The sequence below is a fragment of the Humulus lupulus genome, chromosome 1 (genome assembly GCF_963169125.1).
Source record: "Humulus lupulus chromosome 1, drHumLupu1.1, whole genome shotgun sequence".
In the NCBI taxonomy this organism is placed as follows: domain Eukaryota; kingdom Viridiplantae; phylum Streptophyta; class Magnoliopsida; order Rosales; family Cannabaceae; genus Humulus; species Humulus lupulus.
In genome coordinates this window covers 150,426,591-150,445,659 of record NC_084793.1, presented here as the reverse complement: position 1 = coordinate 150,445,659, position 19,069 = coordinate 150,426,591, and the positions used below count along the sequence as shown (strand labels likewise).

At 37.9% G+C, this 19,069-nt stretch overlaps 1 protein-coding gene across 1 annotated transcript; it reads left to right on the top strand.

The window, feature by feature from the left end:
- Nucleotides 1-17,913: 17,913 nt before the first annotated feature.
- Nucleotides 17,914-19,012, top strand: LOC133799063 (glycine-rich RNA-binding protein-like). Its single transcript, XM_062237275.1, has 2 exons — nucleotides 17,914-18,112; nucleotides 18,426-19,012. The coding sequence occupies exons 1-2, from the start codon at nucleotides 17,999-18,001 to the stop codon at nucleotides 18,828-18,830; spliced, it is 519 nt and encodes a 172-aa protein (XP_062093259.1). The 5' UTR covers nucleotides 17,914-17,998; the 3' UTR covers nucleotides 18,831-19,012.
- Nucleotides 19,013-19,069: the final 57 nt, after the last annotated feature.

Genomic DNA, 19,069 nt, shown 5'->3' with positions numbered 1-19,069 from the left:
GTATTTGGTTATCTCCAAACACTTTTATTCGTTTCGTGTATGGTATTTTTTTTTCAAGCTTACAGTATATATACCACTAATGCCCCCTTAATATCCTATGAGTGTGACCATAGGTTATTAAATTAAGAGAGTTTGCAAAAAATACAGCATACTGAAACGAAGATGAACTTTATTCAGAATTGAACAATTTATTAACAGAAGCATAGTAAAGATAAACAAGCACGGTTACAGGTGACATCATTCCTACACTATTGATAGTAAGGTCGTAGATGTTCGCCATTCCATGCTCATGGTACTAATTCCCTGTTTAATCTTGCCAATTTGTAGATGCCAGGTCGAATAACTAACTCGATTTGATAAGGCCCTTCCCAATTAGGCCCGAGCATGCCAGCGGTTGGGTCTCGCGTGGCTAGGAACACACGCCTTAGCACCAAGTCTCCCAATCTGAATTTCCTGTCCCGGACCTTTTTATTGAAATATCAAGTAGCTCGCTGCTGGTATGCTGCATTTTTTATCTGAGCCCCATCCTGTCTTTCTTCAATCAGGTCCAGACTTACTTCGAGCTGGGATTGGTTCAAGGTTTGGTCAAAAGCATGGCTACGAATAGTGGGTACTCCGACCTCGATTGGTAGCATAGCCTCACATCCATATGCTAGAGAAAAGGGGGTATGTCCTGTTGAAGTGCGAGCTGTGGTCCAATATCCCCACAAAACTTGTGGAAACTTCTCAGGCCATTTTTCCTTAGCTTCTTCCAATTTCTTCTTCATGGAACTCTTTAGGGTTTTATTCATAGCTTCGACTTGGCCATTCGCTTGGGGATGAGCCACAGAGGAGAAGCTCTTTATTATCCCATTTTTCTCACAAAAATTGGTAAATAGTTCACTATCGAACTGAGTACCGTTATCCAATACTATCTTCCTTGGCATTCCATATCGGCAGATTATATTTTTTTACCACAAAGTCCAAAACTTTCTTTGAGGTAATTATTGTCAGAGGTTTGGCCTCGGTCCACTTCGTGAAATAATCTACCACGACTACTGTGTACTTGACTCCGCCTTTGCCAGTTGGCAGTGGGCCTATGAGGTCAATTCCCCAGACCGCAAATTTCCATGGGGAGGTCATCATAGTTAGCTCGGAAGGTGGAGCTCGTGGGATTGTGGTGAACCATTGACACTTATCGAATCTCTTGATGTAATCAAATGAGTATGCTTTGATAGTGGGCTAGAAGTATCCTTGGCGTATAATTTTCCTTGATAAGCTATGCCCCCCAGTGTGGTCCCCACAGAATCCTTCATGTATCTCTTCTAGGATCTTCTTGGCCTCGGGTGGAGTCACACATCGGAGTAGTGGCATAGAGTATCCTTTTCGATATAGCCTTCCTTCCACAATAGTGTATCTGGGGATCTGATACATCAGTTTTCGAGCCTTGTTCCATTCTGCTGGGAGAATGTCAGTTTCAAGGTACTCAACTATTGGGGTCATCCAGGTTGGCTCAGAGTTGATCATGCAGACATCTTCCTGTTCCGCCTCGCGGATACTGGGTGTCGATGGATGCTCAATTGGCACAACATTCAGCTCGTCGACCTCAGTAGATGTGGCGAGCTTGGCTAGGGCGTCTGCGTTCGAATTTTGTTCTCGGGGAACCTGCTCTATTGTGTAGAACTCAAAATGTTCGAGTGCTGTTTTTGCTTTTTCTAAGTATGTAGCCATTTTTGTTCCGTGAGCCTGGTATTCCCATAAAATTTGGTTGACCACCAACTACGAGTCATTGTAGCAATGTATAACCTTAGCCTTGAGTTCCTTGGTTATTCGAAGTCCTGCCAGTAGAGCTTCGTATTCAGCCTCGTTGTTAGATGCTTCGAAGTTAAATTTCAAGGCTGAGTGAAATCGGCTTCCAGTTGGAGTGATCAATATGATTCCTGCCCCCGATCCATTTTTGTTGGAAGACCCATCGACATAAAGTTTCCATAACTCGCGGGTTGGGGTTGAAACTTCGACGTCAGTCATTCTAGTACATTCCACTATGAAGTCTGCCAGGGCCTGTCCTCTTATGGTTGTCCTCGGGTGATAAGTGATCTCGAATTGTCCAAGCCCAACAGCTCATTTTAGTAATCGGCCCGAGGCTTCTGGTTTTGATAAGACTTGTCGTAGTGGTTGGTCAGTCAGCACATGGATGGGGTGTGCTTGAAAGTAAGGTCGGAGCTTTCGAGACGAGTGAATTAGGCTAAGAGCCAATTTCTCCATTAAGGGGTACCTCGATTCTGCCCCCAGTAACCTTTTGCTAACCTAGTATACTGGCTTTTGCACCTTTTGGTCTTCTCGGACTAGCACAACGCTAATGGCGTGCTTGGTTGTAGTGAGATATAGGTACAAAATTTCTCCTATGATAGGTTTCAACAAGATAGGAGGCTTCGCGAGGTGCTTCTTGAGCTCCTGAAATGCTAGTTCGCATTCCTCTGTCCACTCGAATTTTTTGCCCCCTCTCAACAGGTTGAAAAATGGAAGACAGCGGTCTATAGATTTCGAGATAAACCTACTTAATGCCGCCATCCGTCCAGTCAAACTCTGGACATCTTTATGCTTTCAAGGTGAGGGCATATCAATTAATGCCTGGATCTTGTCAGGATTAGCCTCTATTCCCTGTGCGTTCACAATGAAACCCAAGAACTTCCCTGACGATACTCCAAAAGAGCATTTCTGGGGGTTGAGCTTCATGTTGTACTTTCGTAGCACGGCGAAGCATTCTTCAAGGTCGTCCACATGGCTATTGTTATGTTTAGATTTAACTAACATATCATCAACATAAACTTCCATGTTATTACCTATCTGTTTGGAGAACATCATGTTTACGAGCCGTTGGTATGTGGCTCCAACATTCTTGAGCCCGAACGACATGACATTGTAGCATTACAATCCTTTGTCAGTCACAAAACTCGTATGCTCTTGGTCCGAAGCATGCATGGCAATCTGGTTATATCTAGAATAAGCATCCATGAACGACATAAGTCCATGCCCGGCTGTGGCATCTACGAGCTGGTCGATCCGAGGTAAGGGAAAGTAGTCCTTAGGACATTCTTTATTGAGGTCTGAGTAGTCGATACAAGTCCACCATGTTCTGTTAGGTTTTGGAACTAGGACTGGGTTGGCGACCTAATCAGGGTAGAAGGTGTCTCGTATGAATCGATTCGCCTTTAACCTATCGACCTCTTCCTTCAGGGCTTTCTTCCTGTCATCGTCCAGAAGTGTTCGTTTTTGTTGCTTTGGGGGGAAGCTCTTGTCAATGTTGAGGGCATGGCTTATCACATTCGGGCTTATCCCCACCATGTCCGAATGCGACCATGCGAAGACGTCCTGGTTCTTCCTCAGGAAGCAGATTAATTGCTACTTTGTTTCCTCCGACAGGTTTTTCCCTATCTTCACAGTTTTTGGGGGATCGACCTCTTCGAGCTTAATTTCTTTGAGTTCTTTTAGCGGCTCGAGATCAGTCCTTTCTTCTACTCTTGGATCGATCTCTTCGTCTATTTCGAAGACTGTCCCATCCTTATTCTGAATTACGACAAGTGTTTGTGCACTTGTCTGCTTCTTTCCTCTAATGGAAATGCTATAGCATTCCCTTCCTGTGAGCTGGTCCCTTTTCAGAGTCGTGATGCCACTAGAAGTTGGGAACTTGATGGCCAGATGCCTTACAAATGTAACTGCCCCCAGCCCTACTAGGGCGGGTTTCCCGAGCAGTACGTTGTAGGCCGATGGAAGATCCATTACTACAAACTCCATCATCTTGGTTATCGAGACTGGGAAGTCACCCAAGGTTACGGGGAGTTCGATGGATCCCATATAGGCAATCCCTTCTCCTGAAAAGTCGTACAACGTCGTTAGACAGGCCTTTAGGTCGCGAAGCGCGAGTCCCATCTTTTCTAAGGTAGCCTTATAGAGGATATTTACTGAGCTCTCGTTATCAACCAGGACTTGGTGTACCCTCTTGTTCGTGAGCTTAAGGGTGATGACCAGCGGGTCGTTGTGAGGAAACTATACATGAGACGCATCATCCTCAGTAAAAGTTATGGGTTGAGATTCAACCCTTTGTTGTTTTGGAGCTCTGGGTTCGGGTTCGTAGGGAGACCTGTCACCAGTTTTCAGTTCATTCACATATCGTTTATGAGCATTCTTGCCCGATCCTGCAATATGTGGTCCCCTCGAAATGGTTATGACATCTTCTCCATCAATCGGAGGGGGTCGTTCATCCTCCCTTGCTCGGGAGTTGTTATTCTGGGCATGTGGTGCTGCTGCTGCCCTCTGGCTGATGGAAGCCTGATTGAGGTTTTGGTTCCTAACATATTGTCTAAAATATCCTCTCGAGATCAATCCTTCGATCTCATCTTTTAATTGCCTGCATTCATCGGTTGTATGTCCGATATCTCTATGAAATCTGCAGTACTTGTTGGAGTCTTTTTTTGCCTTTTGGTTCCTCATGGGGTTGGGCCGTCTGAAAGGGGCCTAGTTTTCATTTTCCAGGTAGATATTCTACCGAGACTCATTGAGATCGGTATACACTTTTTATACGGAGAAATATCTTTCTCCTTTCTTCTTCTTTCCCCCTTCCGCCTCGGGATTATTCCCTTCATTCTTCTTCCTTTTAGAAGGATTGTCCCCAGGGGATTTTGAGGTCATAGGATCCGCCGAGGTCGAGGCAGAGTTTACGTTTGTTGTTGTAGTTATGGGCTGAGAGGTCATATTTAGTCTTGACCTCGCCTCTTCTACATTAAAAATTCTCTGAGCTCGTCGATTGAACTCGGTTAGGGACCTTACAGGCTTCCTCTGCATATCCTCCCTGAGAGGACCTCCAGGCATTACTCCGGCTTGGACAACCATTAAATGGCCACTGTCGTTGACGTCACGAGCTCGGGTGTAATGTCCTGAAATCCCTAATGCGGTTTAATGGCTGGATTAGTAGGTCGGGAGGGCCATAACTGTTTAATTATGCCATTAAATGATAATATGCATGCTTATGTGAATTATATTATAATATGATGTTAAATGCATGCATGTGGGTCCACATTTCATGACAGGGGTATTTTGGTAATTTGGCCGTTGGGGGCATAATTGTATATTTGTATGCATGTCAGTGATATATTGTTGAGGCCACATTATAATGTGGATTTGTTCGAGCTATTCGGCATGAGACGATCTTTGAATATTAAGTAGCAGTTTAGTCATAACGGGATATGAATTATTGGTATTTGAGAATATCGAGAATAGCGGGAATTGGAGAATGTTAATTGTTGATCCCAAAAGATGGTGTTTTAATATTTAAACTCGCAAGTGCACGAATCGTTTCGGAATATAATGTTCATGTAAGTACGAGGTCGAACCCATGGGAGTTGACTAACATCAAAAGAAACTATTTCAAACAAAGCAAGAATATTCTAACCTAGTTCCAAATATTTGATGAGATTTTGTTTTAGAAAAATAAAAGACAAGTAATAAAAATATTAATGATAAAAATGGTTTTCAAATGAGATATGTAAAATAAGATTATTAAGATTTTAGAATCCACAAAATGCAAGTTCAGTAGTATTTATAAGTATATTGATTCCCAAGTTTTAATATAGTTGAAATAAATCACACTATATATTTTTTTCAAAATATATTTTCTATTCAAGCACAAGTTACTCTTTCAAAAAGGTAGGATTTTTCTTCACTTATACAAGATATAATTTCTAAGCATTAGTTGTGTTACAACCTAATGAAACTACAAGAAATCAAAGAGATTATGTTTAGGCAAAATATGATACTTATGCTCTAAGAATTAGATGTGAACAATTTAATGAAAAATATTTAATCAAAGAATATCATATTTTTGCATAATGAAGAACTAAGTGTAATATGCTTTAACACTCAATAATAGATGAAAAATGCATATCTTTGATAGAAAAATCCATAAACAATGTTACACAAATGGGAAATCAACATACAATTAAAAAATACTATCTAGTTACATTTTGCTTCATCATCATCTTAATAACCTTTGAAAAAGATTAGAAGCTCATAACTAGATAAAAATTACAAAATAACATACTTGACATGCTCTTCAAAAGATGAAAATGGTAGAGAAAAGAGAGAAAAATATGTGTAGAAGATGTTGAAAAAAAGATGAAGAAGAAGAGCTCCCCAAATGGTCTTACAAGACTCTATTTATAGGCAAAATGTGGAGATTAAATTAATCAAATTAAAATAAATAAATTGATTAATTTAATTGTGTTGGAAAGTGGTAGGATAAATGGAGTAAGTGTAAGAGTATTGGAAAGATGAAATGTTTGGTTGGGTAAAAGATTAGTGAAAAGTTAGGGTAAAAAAATACATTAGGAATGTTTATTTAGGTATGAAAAATAGGGAAGAGTGAATTGATATTTGAGTGAAAAATATTGGGAATGAAAATGTGATTTTTGGGGTCTTTTTGTGGCTGTGTTGGCAGTGGCATATGGGCTTGAAGCTGATGGGAGAAGGACTTGGGTTGGAAGCAAGCAGGCCCACGGTGATGGCAAATGGTTTGCTGAAGAGTGGGGCAGCTGAAGGAAATGGTGATATATGCTGAAGACTTGCTGAATTTGGCTGCTTTGGAGGCTAAACGTGAAGTGAAGGCAGGGACAGGTGGCGCAATCTGGCGTTGACAGCTGGCGTTGGTGTTGGGCCTGCTGGACTGGGCCGAAGGAAGCAAGGCAGCTGGGCTTGAAGGGGATGCTTGGGCCCTTGCTCAAATGCCAAAATTTCTTTACTATATTTCACAAAAATGCCACTTTTTTTTCATCATTTTTCTTGTTTTTCAAGAGCATAAATTCCCTACAAAATAAATATAAAATAAATCATAATACAATATTTTCAACTATAAAATAAATCAATTTAATTCTTTGAAAATATTAATTATAACTTAATTTATATTTTATATTTGAGTTCAATAATACAACGTTTTTTTACCACTAACTTAACAATAATAATTCAAATAATTAACTACAACATTTTACAACAAAATAACTATAAAAACACACAAAAATCTATAAAATTAAAATAAGCCTAATAAATTCAAAATTACTTAAAAACTTAATAAATCAATTAAAAACTCAAGAACTAAGCAACAATTAACACATAAAAAGTGGTAAAATAACTCTATTTTGTAGAGTTATCACACCCCCAAACTTAAAGTTTTGCTAGTCCTCAAGCAAAAGAAAAATTAAAAACACACACTTTTTTTTTAATTGGTGATGTCAAATGTTTAACTCAAAAATTACATGATGGAAATAGTTCCAAGAAAATCACAAATAAAAATAAAGCTTATGTAATTAATTAAAATGTTAAAATTTGTTTTCAAAATAGATATTCAACATGCAAACACAAATCTATCATCATCATGTGAACATTAGACAAACTTATGGACACAAAAATAAATTAAATCTCAAGAGATGATCAAGCAATTCTATGATTTTTCAAATTTTTTTTTTTTTTTAGAGATTTAAAGAATTTAATGTTTAAATAAACATTGTCCAAATATCACAATAATTCAAATAGAATAGAAAAGTGTCATAAAAAAAAATTCTAACTCAAAAATTAAAAACAAAGCTTAAGATTTAATTATATTTTTCTAAGAACTAAAAACAATTTCAATCATAATTCTTATGACAATCACCAATATTTTCTTTTCAAACAAAATAAGGAAAGTAGATATAAATAAAAAAACAAATAAAGAAAAAAAAATTTGTTTTTTTTTTCATTTTATTTTATAATTAATATATAAAATAGATACTCTACCATCCAATTTTTTTTTTGTTTTTTTTTTTAAAAGAAATTCTACCATTTTCAAACACATGAAAGAAGTAACCATATAAACCCACTACCCCCAAACTTAATTTATGTATTGTCCTCAATGTATCAAAATACAAATATAAATTGAAGCGTGAAAGAGTTTAGAGTTTAGAATGGTCGTACCTCATCATAGAGCATTGTCAAGAGTGCAACAAAAAGGAAACAAAAATCAAAACAAGGAGTTAACCTAAAACATAAATAAAACACACAACAAAAGTGACATATAAAATGAAACATAAAAATATGAGTTGCCTCCCACAAAGCGCTTTAGTTTATAGTCTTTAGCTCGACTAATTTTTTTTTTTTCTTTTAGCCTACACCCAATCGATGGCGTAAAATTTCATTAATAGGATGAGTTATAACTTTGATGCAAATGCCATAAATAATAATTGATAACATCACACCTATAAGAAAATTAGAAATATGCAATTTTAATGGAATATTAATAAAATAAGAAAATTGCATATCTATATTAGACTCTTTTTCATTTTGAGTAAATATATAAATTTGTTCAATTATGGACTCTTGAAATGTAATTATATCTTTTTCGTTTTCCTTATGAGCCTCGAAAATTATTTCATCCAACTCTTTTGTTTTATTAGGGGGTTGGATGCATATTACAAGTTCTTCAACAACTTCATTCTCCTTTTCATTTTCAATTTGACTATTTGGATTGGGAATGGGTTGGTTGGAATAAACTTGTTTTTCCGACTCTATAACAGTTGCAAGTTGTCCTACTATTGTCTCAATTTTTGAGATTGACTGAGATTGTGCTAGTAAGATTTGGTAGGTTGATTGCATAAACTGTTGTAGGGTATCCTCTAAAGATGGGCTCGTTTCTTGTTCAATGGGATATGATAGGTCGGATTGGGCATGACTTTGATTATGCATGTTGAATTCATGCCCTATTGGAGACTGGGTATGACTCCATGAAAAATTTGGATTATAGGTGGGGGCAAAATGGATATCAAAATATTCATGCATATTATATATATCATTAGTTTCTCCATAATTTAAATTTGAGTGCTCATAATAGTTGTACTCAGAATTCCAACTATAATTAAAATGATCCATATGGTAAACTAAATGACAAACTATTTTTTTTTTTTAAATGACAATTAAGGTAAAAAGAAGAATAAAATAAAATTAAGAGAACAATGTTAAGAGATATTAAACAATTACATGATAATATGATTAAAAATAAATAAATAAATAAATAAAAATAAGATAAAATTAAGTAAGTTTATCAAAATTAGGCAAGAGTAGGGAGGCATAGCATGCCATCAACCATAGCAAAATTAAGGTAAAAATTAGGAGGCACAAGTGTCATCAACTAAATGATCAACAAAATAACTAAATAAATGAATGAATAAAAGCAAGGAGGCACTAATGCCATCAACCATCACTAATGATAATAATAATAAAACTTAGGAGGCACTAATGCCATCAACTAAGATAATAAACAAAAATAAAAGTTAGGAGGCACTAATGCCATCAACTAGAGGAGATAGATTGTTCAAGTATGTAGGAGGCAAAAATGCACTCAACTATCAAGCATGTAGGAGGCACAAATGCACTCAACTAAATAAAAACATAAAAAGTAAAAGAAAAAAAAGAAAAAAGGGTTAGGAGGCACTAATGCACTCAACTAATAAGTAAGTAGGAGGCACTAAATGCCATCAACTACCAAGAAATATATATAATATAATATATAACAATATAAATAAATATATGTATAACTTTCTTTTTTTCTTTTTCGATTTTTTACTCTTTTTTTATAGATATATTTTTTTTTACTTACCTTGTAGAAAGATCGTTTCTTTCTTGCAACTCCCCGGCAACGGCGCCAAAAACTTGTTGATCCCAAAAGAGGGTGTTTTAATATTTAAACTCGCAAGTGCACAAATCGTTTCGGAATATAATGTTCATGTAAGTACGAGGTCGAACCCATGGGAGTTGACTAACATCAAAAGAAACTATTTCAAACAAAGCAAGAATATTCTAACCTAGTTCCAAATATTTGATGAGATTTTGTTTTAGAAAAATAAAAAACAAGTAATAAAAATATTAATGATAAAAATGGTTTTCAAATGAGATATGTAAAATAAGATTATTAAGATTTTAGAATCCACAAAATGCAAGTTCAGTAGTATTTATAAGTATATTGATTCCCAAGTTTTAATATAGTTGAAATAAATCACACTATATATTTTTTTCAAAATATATTTTCTATTCAAGCACAAGTTACTCTTTCAAAAAGGTAGGATTTTTCTTCACTTATACAAGATATAATTTCTAAGCTTTAGTTGTGTTACAACCTAATGAAACTACAAGAAATCAAAGAGATTATGTTTAGGCAAAATATGATACTTATGCTCTAAGAATTAGATGTGAACAATTTAATGAAAAACATTTAATCAAAGAATATCATATTTTTGCATAATGAAGAACTAAGTGTAATATGCTTTAACACTCAATAATAGATGAAAAATGCATATCTTTGATAGAAAAATCCATAAACAATGTTACACAAATGGGAAATCAACATACAATAAAAAAATACTATCTAGTTACATTTTGCTTCATCATCATCTTAATAACCTTTGAAAAAGATTAGAAGCTCATAACTAGATAAAAATTACAAAATAACATACTTGACATGCTCTTCAAAAGATGAAAATGGTAGAGAAAAGAGAGAAAAATATGTGTAGAAGATGTTGAAAAAAAGATGAAGAAGAAGAGCTCCCCAAATGGTCTTACAAGACTCTATTTATAGGCAAAATGTGGAGATTAAATTAATCAAATTAAAATAAATAAATTGATTAATTTAATTGTGTTGGAAAGTGGTAGGATAAATGGAGTAAGTGTAAGAGTATTGGAAAGATGAAATGTTTGGTTGGGTAAAAGATTAGTGAAAAGTTAGGGTAAAAAAATACATTAAGAATGTTTATTTAGGTAAGAAAAATAGGGAAGAGTGAATTGATATTTGAGTGAAAAATATTGGGAATGAAAATGTGATTTTTGGGGTCTTTTTGTGACTGTGTTGGCAGTGGCATATGGGCTTGAAGATGATGGGAGAAGGACTTGGGTTGGAAGCAAGCAGGCCCACGGTGATGGCAAATGGTTTGCTGAAGAGTGGGGCAGCTGAAGGAAATGGTGATATATGCTGAAGACTTGCTGAATTTGGCTGCTTTGGAGGCTAAACGTGAAGTGAAGGCAGGGACAGGTGGCGCAATCTGGCGTTGACAGCTGGCGTTGGTGTTGGGCCTGCTGGACTGGGCCGAAGGAAGCAAGGCAGCTGGGCTTGAAGGGGATGCTTGGGCCCTTGCTCAAATGCCAAAATTTCTTTACTATATTTCACAAAAATGCCACTTTTTTTTCATCATTTTTCTTGTTTTTCAAGAGCATAAATTCCCTACAAAATAAATATAAAATAAATCATAATACAATATTTTCAACTATAAAATAAATCAATTTAATTCTTTGAAAATATTAATTATAACTTAATTTATATTTTATATTTGAGTTCAATAATACAACGTTTTTTTACCACTAACTTAACAATAATAATTCAAATAATTAACTACAACATTTTACAACAAAATAACTATAAAAACACACAAAAATCTATAAAATTAAAATAAGCCTAATAAATTCAAAATTACTTAAAAACTTAATAAATCAATTAAAAACTCAAGAACTAAGCAACAATTAACACATAAAAAGTGGTAAAATAACTCTATTTTGTAGAGTTATCATTAATTATGATTAACGAAATAGGTGAAAAATGACGATTTTACCCTTGCGGAGACTTTAGAAGCTTTAAATGACCTAGGGGCATTAGGGTCATTTGGCTTGAGATATACATGATTTAGGTTGGCTGTAGAAACATACAGAACAAAAACAGAGCCTCACTTCTTCTTCCCGTACATCACCTTCCCTCTATCTTCCTTTGAAGTTTTTGGTCCCAAATTGAAGAATCAAGCTAGGAAATCAAAGCTTGGAGGTTATAGACTTAGTTCATTTATTAAGGAGGATTCAAAACCAGCTTGAGGTAAGAAATTGTCCATGAATTCCAAGTATTACTCTGTTTTTCTTTTGGTTTTCAGCCTATAGATTTTGATGTGGATAGTTGGAATCAATGGGAGTTTTTGTGTAAGATTGATTGGGTTTTGGTGAGGGGGTGATGTAGATGAAGTTTAGGGGTTGAATTGGATGTTTTGGTAAGGTTTGGGATTGGTTTGGAAGGTTGGTTTCAAGGGGAATCGCAAGGAGGGAAAATCAGAGGAGTTGCTGGTTTGAAGCTGGCGCCCCAGTACCAGTCCTAGCACCCCAGCGCTATGCAGGGCAGAGAATAGCCCTCTCTGTTTCTGGGGCAACGCCCTAGCGCTAGTTGGCAGCGCCTAGGCGCTAGGTCAGTTTCAGGGAATGTTATTTTTAGGGCTTGGGATGGTTTTTAAGGCTCGGGGGTTGGTTCCTTTACCCCTTTTAAGTAGTTTGAGAGTCCCGAGAGTGAGGGATTGATCCCGGGAGTGTGGTTTAGATTGTGAACCATTCATTGATTTACTTTATTGATGGTTTCTAATTGGTTATGATTAGGTAACCGCTAAGGAATCTAAAGGTTGATCATTCTCAAGGGTCGTTCTTATATTATTTCTCACTCGAACTAGAGGTAAGAAAACTACACCCCATATGTGACATGCATGGTTATTCATGAGGCATGTTGAATGTTTAAATGTGGACATGGATTGATTATTGAATGCTTAGTAAATCTTGCTCACTTGTGCATGGTACTGACTAATTAGTCAGAATTGGCAAAGGTGTCAGTATCAACTGTGAAGCTGGGACTTATTAGTCAAGTTCGGCAGTGATACTGGGCATTGATCACACAGTGCTGACTCATAAGTCAGGAACGACCTTAGCGAGTTCAACGCAAGCCAATAAAGATTATATCTAATCGATATCTGCATTGGATGACTCAAAGAGCATTAATGTCGGACCGACCTCAAGTTCGATGAATACTATAAGCGCTTGTCTAGCCAAAGGCTAGTCATTTGGAGCCATAGTGACTATTTTGTCGCATGACTATGGGTGTTGAGCCCGTGAGACTTACCCATCAGTCTCTCATCTGTTTAAGCTAGTGACTTACCCAGCAGTCACTCATCTGTTAAGGCTAGTGACTTGCTTGTCAGTCACTCATTATGATTTACCAGAACCTCAAGTGTTGAATCACTCATCTGTTTAAGAGCTATAAGCTCTGTGTGATTATAATAATAATCATTTGTTAATATTGATATGCATTACTGTGTTTTCTTGCTAGGCTTTGGCTCATGGGTGCTATGTGGTGCAAGTAATGGGAAAGAAAAGCTCACCCAGCCTTGAGTGGAGAGCTTAGGTGGTGATGTGTACATATGCAGCCGCTTTACCACCACGGCCAAGGAGTTCTCAAAGGAACTAGGAGGTTTACCCTATTTTTGCCGCTTAGGTCGGCGGGTTTGTAAATTTGAAATAATAATGACTGTTTTGAGTTGTAAATAGCTTGTAAAATATTTTATGGGCCCATGAACAGTTTTATGTACTTAATAAAATATATCCTTTCCTTTTTATTGGTTTTTCACCTTAGCCTGTTAATAACACTTAGAAGCACGTTTTAACCAAAGGACTCGGGTAGCGAGTCAAATTTCCAATTCACCGTAACTGTTTTGGGGTAACCAGGGCATTACATCGGGCGACTTCCAAATTAAACCTCATGAGGTAACTTTTCAGTGATTCATTCTGCTGTTGTCGAACATTGGTCAAGGCAGACGCCTCGGGCCTAATGCCGACCATGGCCTTGAACTGTTTCTTGAAATCTCTTGATAATTGATCCCAAGAAGCAATCAAATGTCTCTTATTCTTCTCAAACCAGTTCTTCGCTGGTCCCGTGAGCGAGGCTAGGAACAGCATGCATCTGAGCTTGTAGCCCACATTACTAGCTCGCATGATTATGTTGAACGTGCTTAAATGACTGTGCGGATCCGGATTCCCATCAAATGGTGGGACATGATGAATTCTGAATCCTTGAGGAAACGGGGTGCTAGAAATATGTGGGGCGAAGGGCTCGAGTTCTTCATCAAACTCTTTGTCCCGTTCCCTACCTCGTTCATTTTGTAAGAGCCTGAACGCTCTTTCCAACTGTTCAATCCTTTCTTGGACTGGATCTACGGGGGGTCTGACTTGAAGCAGTTGGAACTGGTTAACGTTGATTACAACTCCAGTTTCGCGCCTCGGCACATGGTTCTTGCACCGATTGAGATGATCCCTCAGATCTGGGTTCGATGGATTATCATTCCCCCGATTATGGTTCAGGTGTTCTCGTAAATTTGGGTGATTTCCTCGATTCCCAATGTTTCTACGTTCTTGGTCATATATACTGACTGATCTGGTGTCTCTTGAGCCTTCATTGACATGGCTCGTTGCATGGTTGTTTCGAGACGGGTTTCTTGCCAGTTGCCTCGTCTCAATAGTGTGAGACCGAGACATTTGGCTTCTCGTGGGTTGGGGACCCCTATGCTCCCTAGCAGTCTCCCCATTTCCACGCCTTCGCCCAGCTCGCCTTTCCCTATCACCATGGGTCGGTTGTGTGTTCCTCTGAGTTAGTGAGGGATACCTTATTGGCAATGGTGGGTGCCTTATTGGTGATGGTGGCTGCCATCCATTACGGGGCCTAGAAGGCCCTGAGTTTGCTTGATCAGGCTCTATAGCGTTCTGTGCGTTACCAGGATTTTGGGTCCGAGCCTCCGAGGGGGCTCGGTTATTCCCTAGTCCGGCTGGTGCCTCCGCAGTTGGGTTGGCAGGACCTCCAGTTCGGTTACTTCTCCGGGGTCTCGGTGGAGTAGGCTGTTCTGCTGGCGGTGGAGGTTGCTATGCCCTTCGGGTGGCAGCGCTTTTGCGCGGCCGCCCTCGAGGCCTACGTGGTGGAATATGAACGTCTCGCGGAGGCAGAGCCTGGGCCTCTGGCGGAGGTGGGGCCTGAGTCGTCTGCGCCTCAGCAACTAGTCTTGCTAGCTCTTCATTGCTCTTCTTGGGCTCTGCCAAGTGCTTTCGCAGTTGACGATTTTTGAGCTCCACTATCGGGACATATCGTTTAGGATTGTAGTACATGTCCTCGTTGTCCCTGGGGGTTGGTGGTCCCCAAGAGTCGAATGAACCACTCCTCTCATCAGGGTCCGAGTTCACCATGGGCTATTTTCCAAGGCGTCGAGGGTAGTCAGCTTCATCTAAAATTTCCTCCGTAGGAACATTGGGATCATTTGCTGCCATTGTTGATTCGGGAGGTTCTTTGATTGAACAGACTCACGCATATACTGTTTAATGGCTCTCAATGAAAGCACCAAACTGTTGACATCGCTTTTCGTCAACTTAAATAGTAGAGCAATTAAATAATAAAATACTGTAGCAAATGAATAAAGAGGAAAGCAAGAGAATTTTTACGTGGTTCAGCAGTTAACTCTGCCTAGTCCACGAGTCTATATTATTAAGACTTGGGAGTTTTCTGGAAACTTTTCAGAGATAAGTTACCTAAAGTTTTCTCTCAAGAAATCAGAAGTTCTCTACAAATGGTGTTTCCTTCTCTATTTATAGGGAAGGTTGCAGAATTCATTCCCACATATTTCAGGAAGATATTCTGTAAATCAATTAACATAATGCTATTAAATGCATTATCTCCTACATACATGGAAACGTCCCATGAAGATCGGGAACGGATAATAGATTAAATGATATCCCTTAAATATTGGGATTGTACAATAATAAACATGTTCACACGTAATGGGTTATCCCAAATGATTCATTAAATCTTTGAGATCAGCAATTGGTATTAAACTTGCCGAGGCCATGAGTCAAACATGAGCTCGCCATCCAACTTCGCGCTATGCTCGGGACAAGTAGATGCTGACGAGGCTATCGCATCCAAGCTTGCACTTCCCGAGCTCAAGCTATCTCGCCTGAAGGCAATCGGTGAAAAATATAATTAAGTGTCATGCCGTTGCGAGCTCAGATAATACTCGAGGCTACACATCCTCGAGGTCGTTGTTTACTTCAAAGAGGTTCGATGGTTGGACCATATGATGACCGCATGTATTTCGAGCTCACTCCTAACGAGCCCATTTTTCTAGGTCATAACTTCTTATCTCGAAATCTGGGTGTAACACTAAGCCTATATATTCTCTTCTCTTATTCTCTCTGTATCTATCTCATGTGTTGAGAATTGATCACTCTAGTCTAGGTGATTCTAAGGATACTGTGGAAGGCTGTGAAGAAATTTGAAGATCAGTTCGGTTTCTTGGTGATACCCTGCGACAGAAAGGATACAAGGGTTAGAGAAACAGAAGGAATGCCTTATTCATTCCGCATCATATAATGTAAGTGTTCTTATCATTATCTTTGTTTAAATTCAATTATAGAAACATGTTCTAGGTTTTCTTATATTAATTTGTTTAAAATATGATTTACATGAAAACAAATAAGATCATGTATAAGTATTTCCAACAAATAGTGTGTTGTTCATATGTCGTCAGGTAGTCTCCCATTCGAGAACTTCTCAGGAAGCATATCTCGCGTATGTCCATGTGTCGTTAGGTGCTGATGTGGACGGTAGGCCGAAAAAGGCCTGGAACAAACGTAACTAGTTGCAAGTCCTTCTCGTTCAACCCCATATTTAGAAATGCTGAAAACCTGATAAGATTCACAGAGCTTCCATTATCTACCAATATACGAAAAATATTACTCGAACTAATTTTTACCATGACAACAAGAGCATCGTTGTGTGGATGGTGGACTCACCTTGCTTCAATTTCCATGAATGTTATGTCGTTGCACTCCTTCTTGAAAGCTCTATTCTTGATGTTGAAAAGCTTTGAGTTAGACTGCCATCACTGTAAATCTCTTATTTTAAGAATTTCAGTCTCATCCTTGAACTAATTTTCACTAGTCTTAATATATATGAGATGGAAATATAGTCTCACATAATTATAGAGTTAGCTTTAGGGGTGTTCATAAAACCGCACACACCGCACCACATTGCATTGCAATTTGCAGTTTGGAACCTTGCGTGGTGTGGTTACAGTTTGCATTTTTGCCAAATCATGCAGTGTGGTACGATTTACGATTTTAAATTTTATAAATACGTTTCAAACCACACTGCATCGCATCGTTATATATTTTAATTTTTTATGTATTTTTTTTTCAATTTTACTATATTTAAACTTAATATATATATATTTATATAGTATAATATACACAATATCTAGAAAAAAAATAATGTTTCATAAAATACTAACACATATTATACTTCAACCTAAAGATATTCCTTCTTAATTAAAATCTTTACTTTTATATTAATTTTTTTTGTTATTAGTTTGTTGTATTGTTATTGTTTACTAAAAATTTATTAATTTGTTGTATATTAAATTATTTTGTTAAATATTCTGAAATTTATTATAAATATTTTTTAATTATAATATTAAATTGCTAAATTATTTGACCAGGTATAAATCACCCACACATCAGACTACGCTACATTATTAGGGTGCAATTTGAGGTCTATAGAATGTAGATTATGATTTTAAAAATTGCTCAAACTCAAACTGTATATGCAATAAAGTCTAAAAAATTAGAAAAAAACCTCAATACCCGGACCTCGAACAATCGTGGTCAGCTTTAGTTTTTTAATTATATGTAATAAACCAAAAAAATTGTATACATACAAAAAAATCCCATAGAAAAGATGGTGGACCCACCGACAAGAGTAAGAAGGACTGAGGAGTAGGTAACAAATATCAAAAAGGAAAAAAGAAAAAATCATAAGGCTGAAGGGTTATATAAGGAATTTTATTAAAGTAGAGGGCAGGTCCGTCATTTCAAATACGAGATATTTTCTTCGCTGAAAAATATCTTCTTCTGTAATATCTATCGGCGCCACGTGATGGTGGACCCTACCCTAACCTAACCACGCCTTCAGTACCGCGTTCCTCTACCGCAGTTCACTACTTGCCCACCATTATAAAGGTCATCGTAGTAGAGGTATTCTTACATAGCCAATTCTATCATCTTCTACTTAGCTCAGTTTATTTTTTAGGGTTTCGTTTTCTTTTTCCTTCTCCAAATGGCTTCTTCTGATGCCGAGTACAGATGTTTCGTCGGAGGGCTCGCATGGGCCACCGACAGCAAGTCTCTCGAGGACGCTTTCTCTACCTTTGGCGATATCGTTGAATCGAAGGTCGGTTTGTTGCAGAGATCGGATCTGACCCGATTCGGATTTGTCGATCCCATCTGATCTGTGTTCTCTTCTGCTCTGTCATCTCATCTCATCTGTGTTTTGTTACTCTACTACTGCTACTTGATCTATTCTGTTACTATAATGATACATATTTTTCTCAAACTATATATCGGTACGTTCATCGTCAACTTTTATCTAAAGACGAAGATCCGATGGGTTTATTTATTTTATTTTTGTTATCATTAATATTTATTTTATTTAATTTTAATTTTGTTCTGGTCTAGATCTAACAAGAAATTTGATTTTGTTCCAGATCATCAATGATCGTGAGACCGGAAGGTCAAGGGGATTTGGATTCGTCACTTTCAATAACGAAAAGGCGATGAGAGATGCCATCGAGGGCATGAACGGCCAAGATCTTGATGGACGTAACATCACCGTAAACGAGGCCCAATCACGCGGAAGCGGGGGCGGCGGCGGCGGCGGTTACAGCCGCGGAGGTGGCGGTGGAGGTTACGGAGGCGGTGGTGGCTACAGCCGCGGCGGCGGTGGAGGTGGATACGGTGGTGGTGCCCGACGTGAGGGAGGCGGATACGGTGGTGATGGTGGCGGCTATGGTGGCCGACGTGAAGGTGGTGGCTACGGAGATGGTGGGGGCTCTCGGTACTCCAGCAGAGCAAGTGGTGGTGGTGCCGCTGAAGGCAACTGGAGAAGTTAGATTTTAGAGTTTTGTGCTACTCTTGTTGAGTTAGGGTTTGGGGTTGGAAACGTTTGTGTTTTTGTTCTGTTTGGTTCGCTCTATTTTTGATCGATGGGTCCTATGTTGCTGCTCGTTGAAAATAGATGTTCTATCTCGTTACTTTGTTTCATGAAATATTAACGGCTTTTTCTTCACTATAATCATACGGTTTTAATATTTTACTGCACTCTTTTGAACCGAACGGTAATCCATGTCGC

What these genes read in the sequence shown, in the direction of transcription:
- LOC133799063 (XM_062237275.1), top strand. Translation starts at nt 17,999, where the DNA reads ATGGCTTCTTCTGATGCCGAGTACAGATGTTTCGTCGGAGGGCTCGCA. An exon ending in GCGATATCGTTGAATCGAAG is followed by an intron (nt 18,113 to 18,425) that starts GTCGGTTTGTTG and finishes ATTTTGTTCCAG; the next exon opens with ATCATCAATGATCGTGAGAC.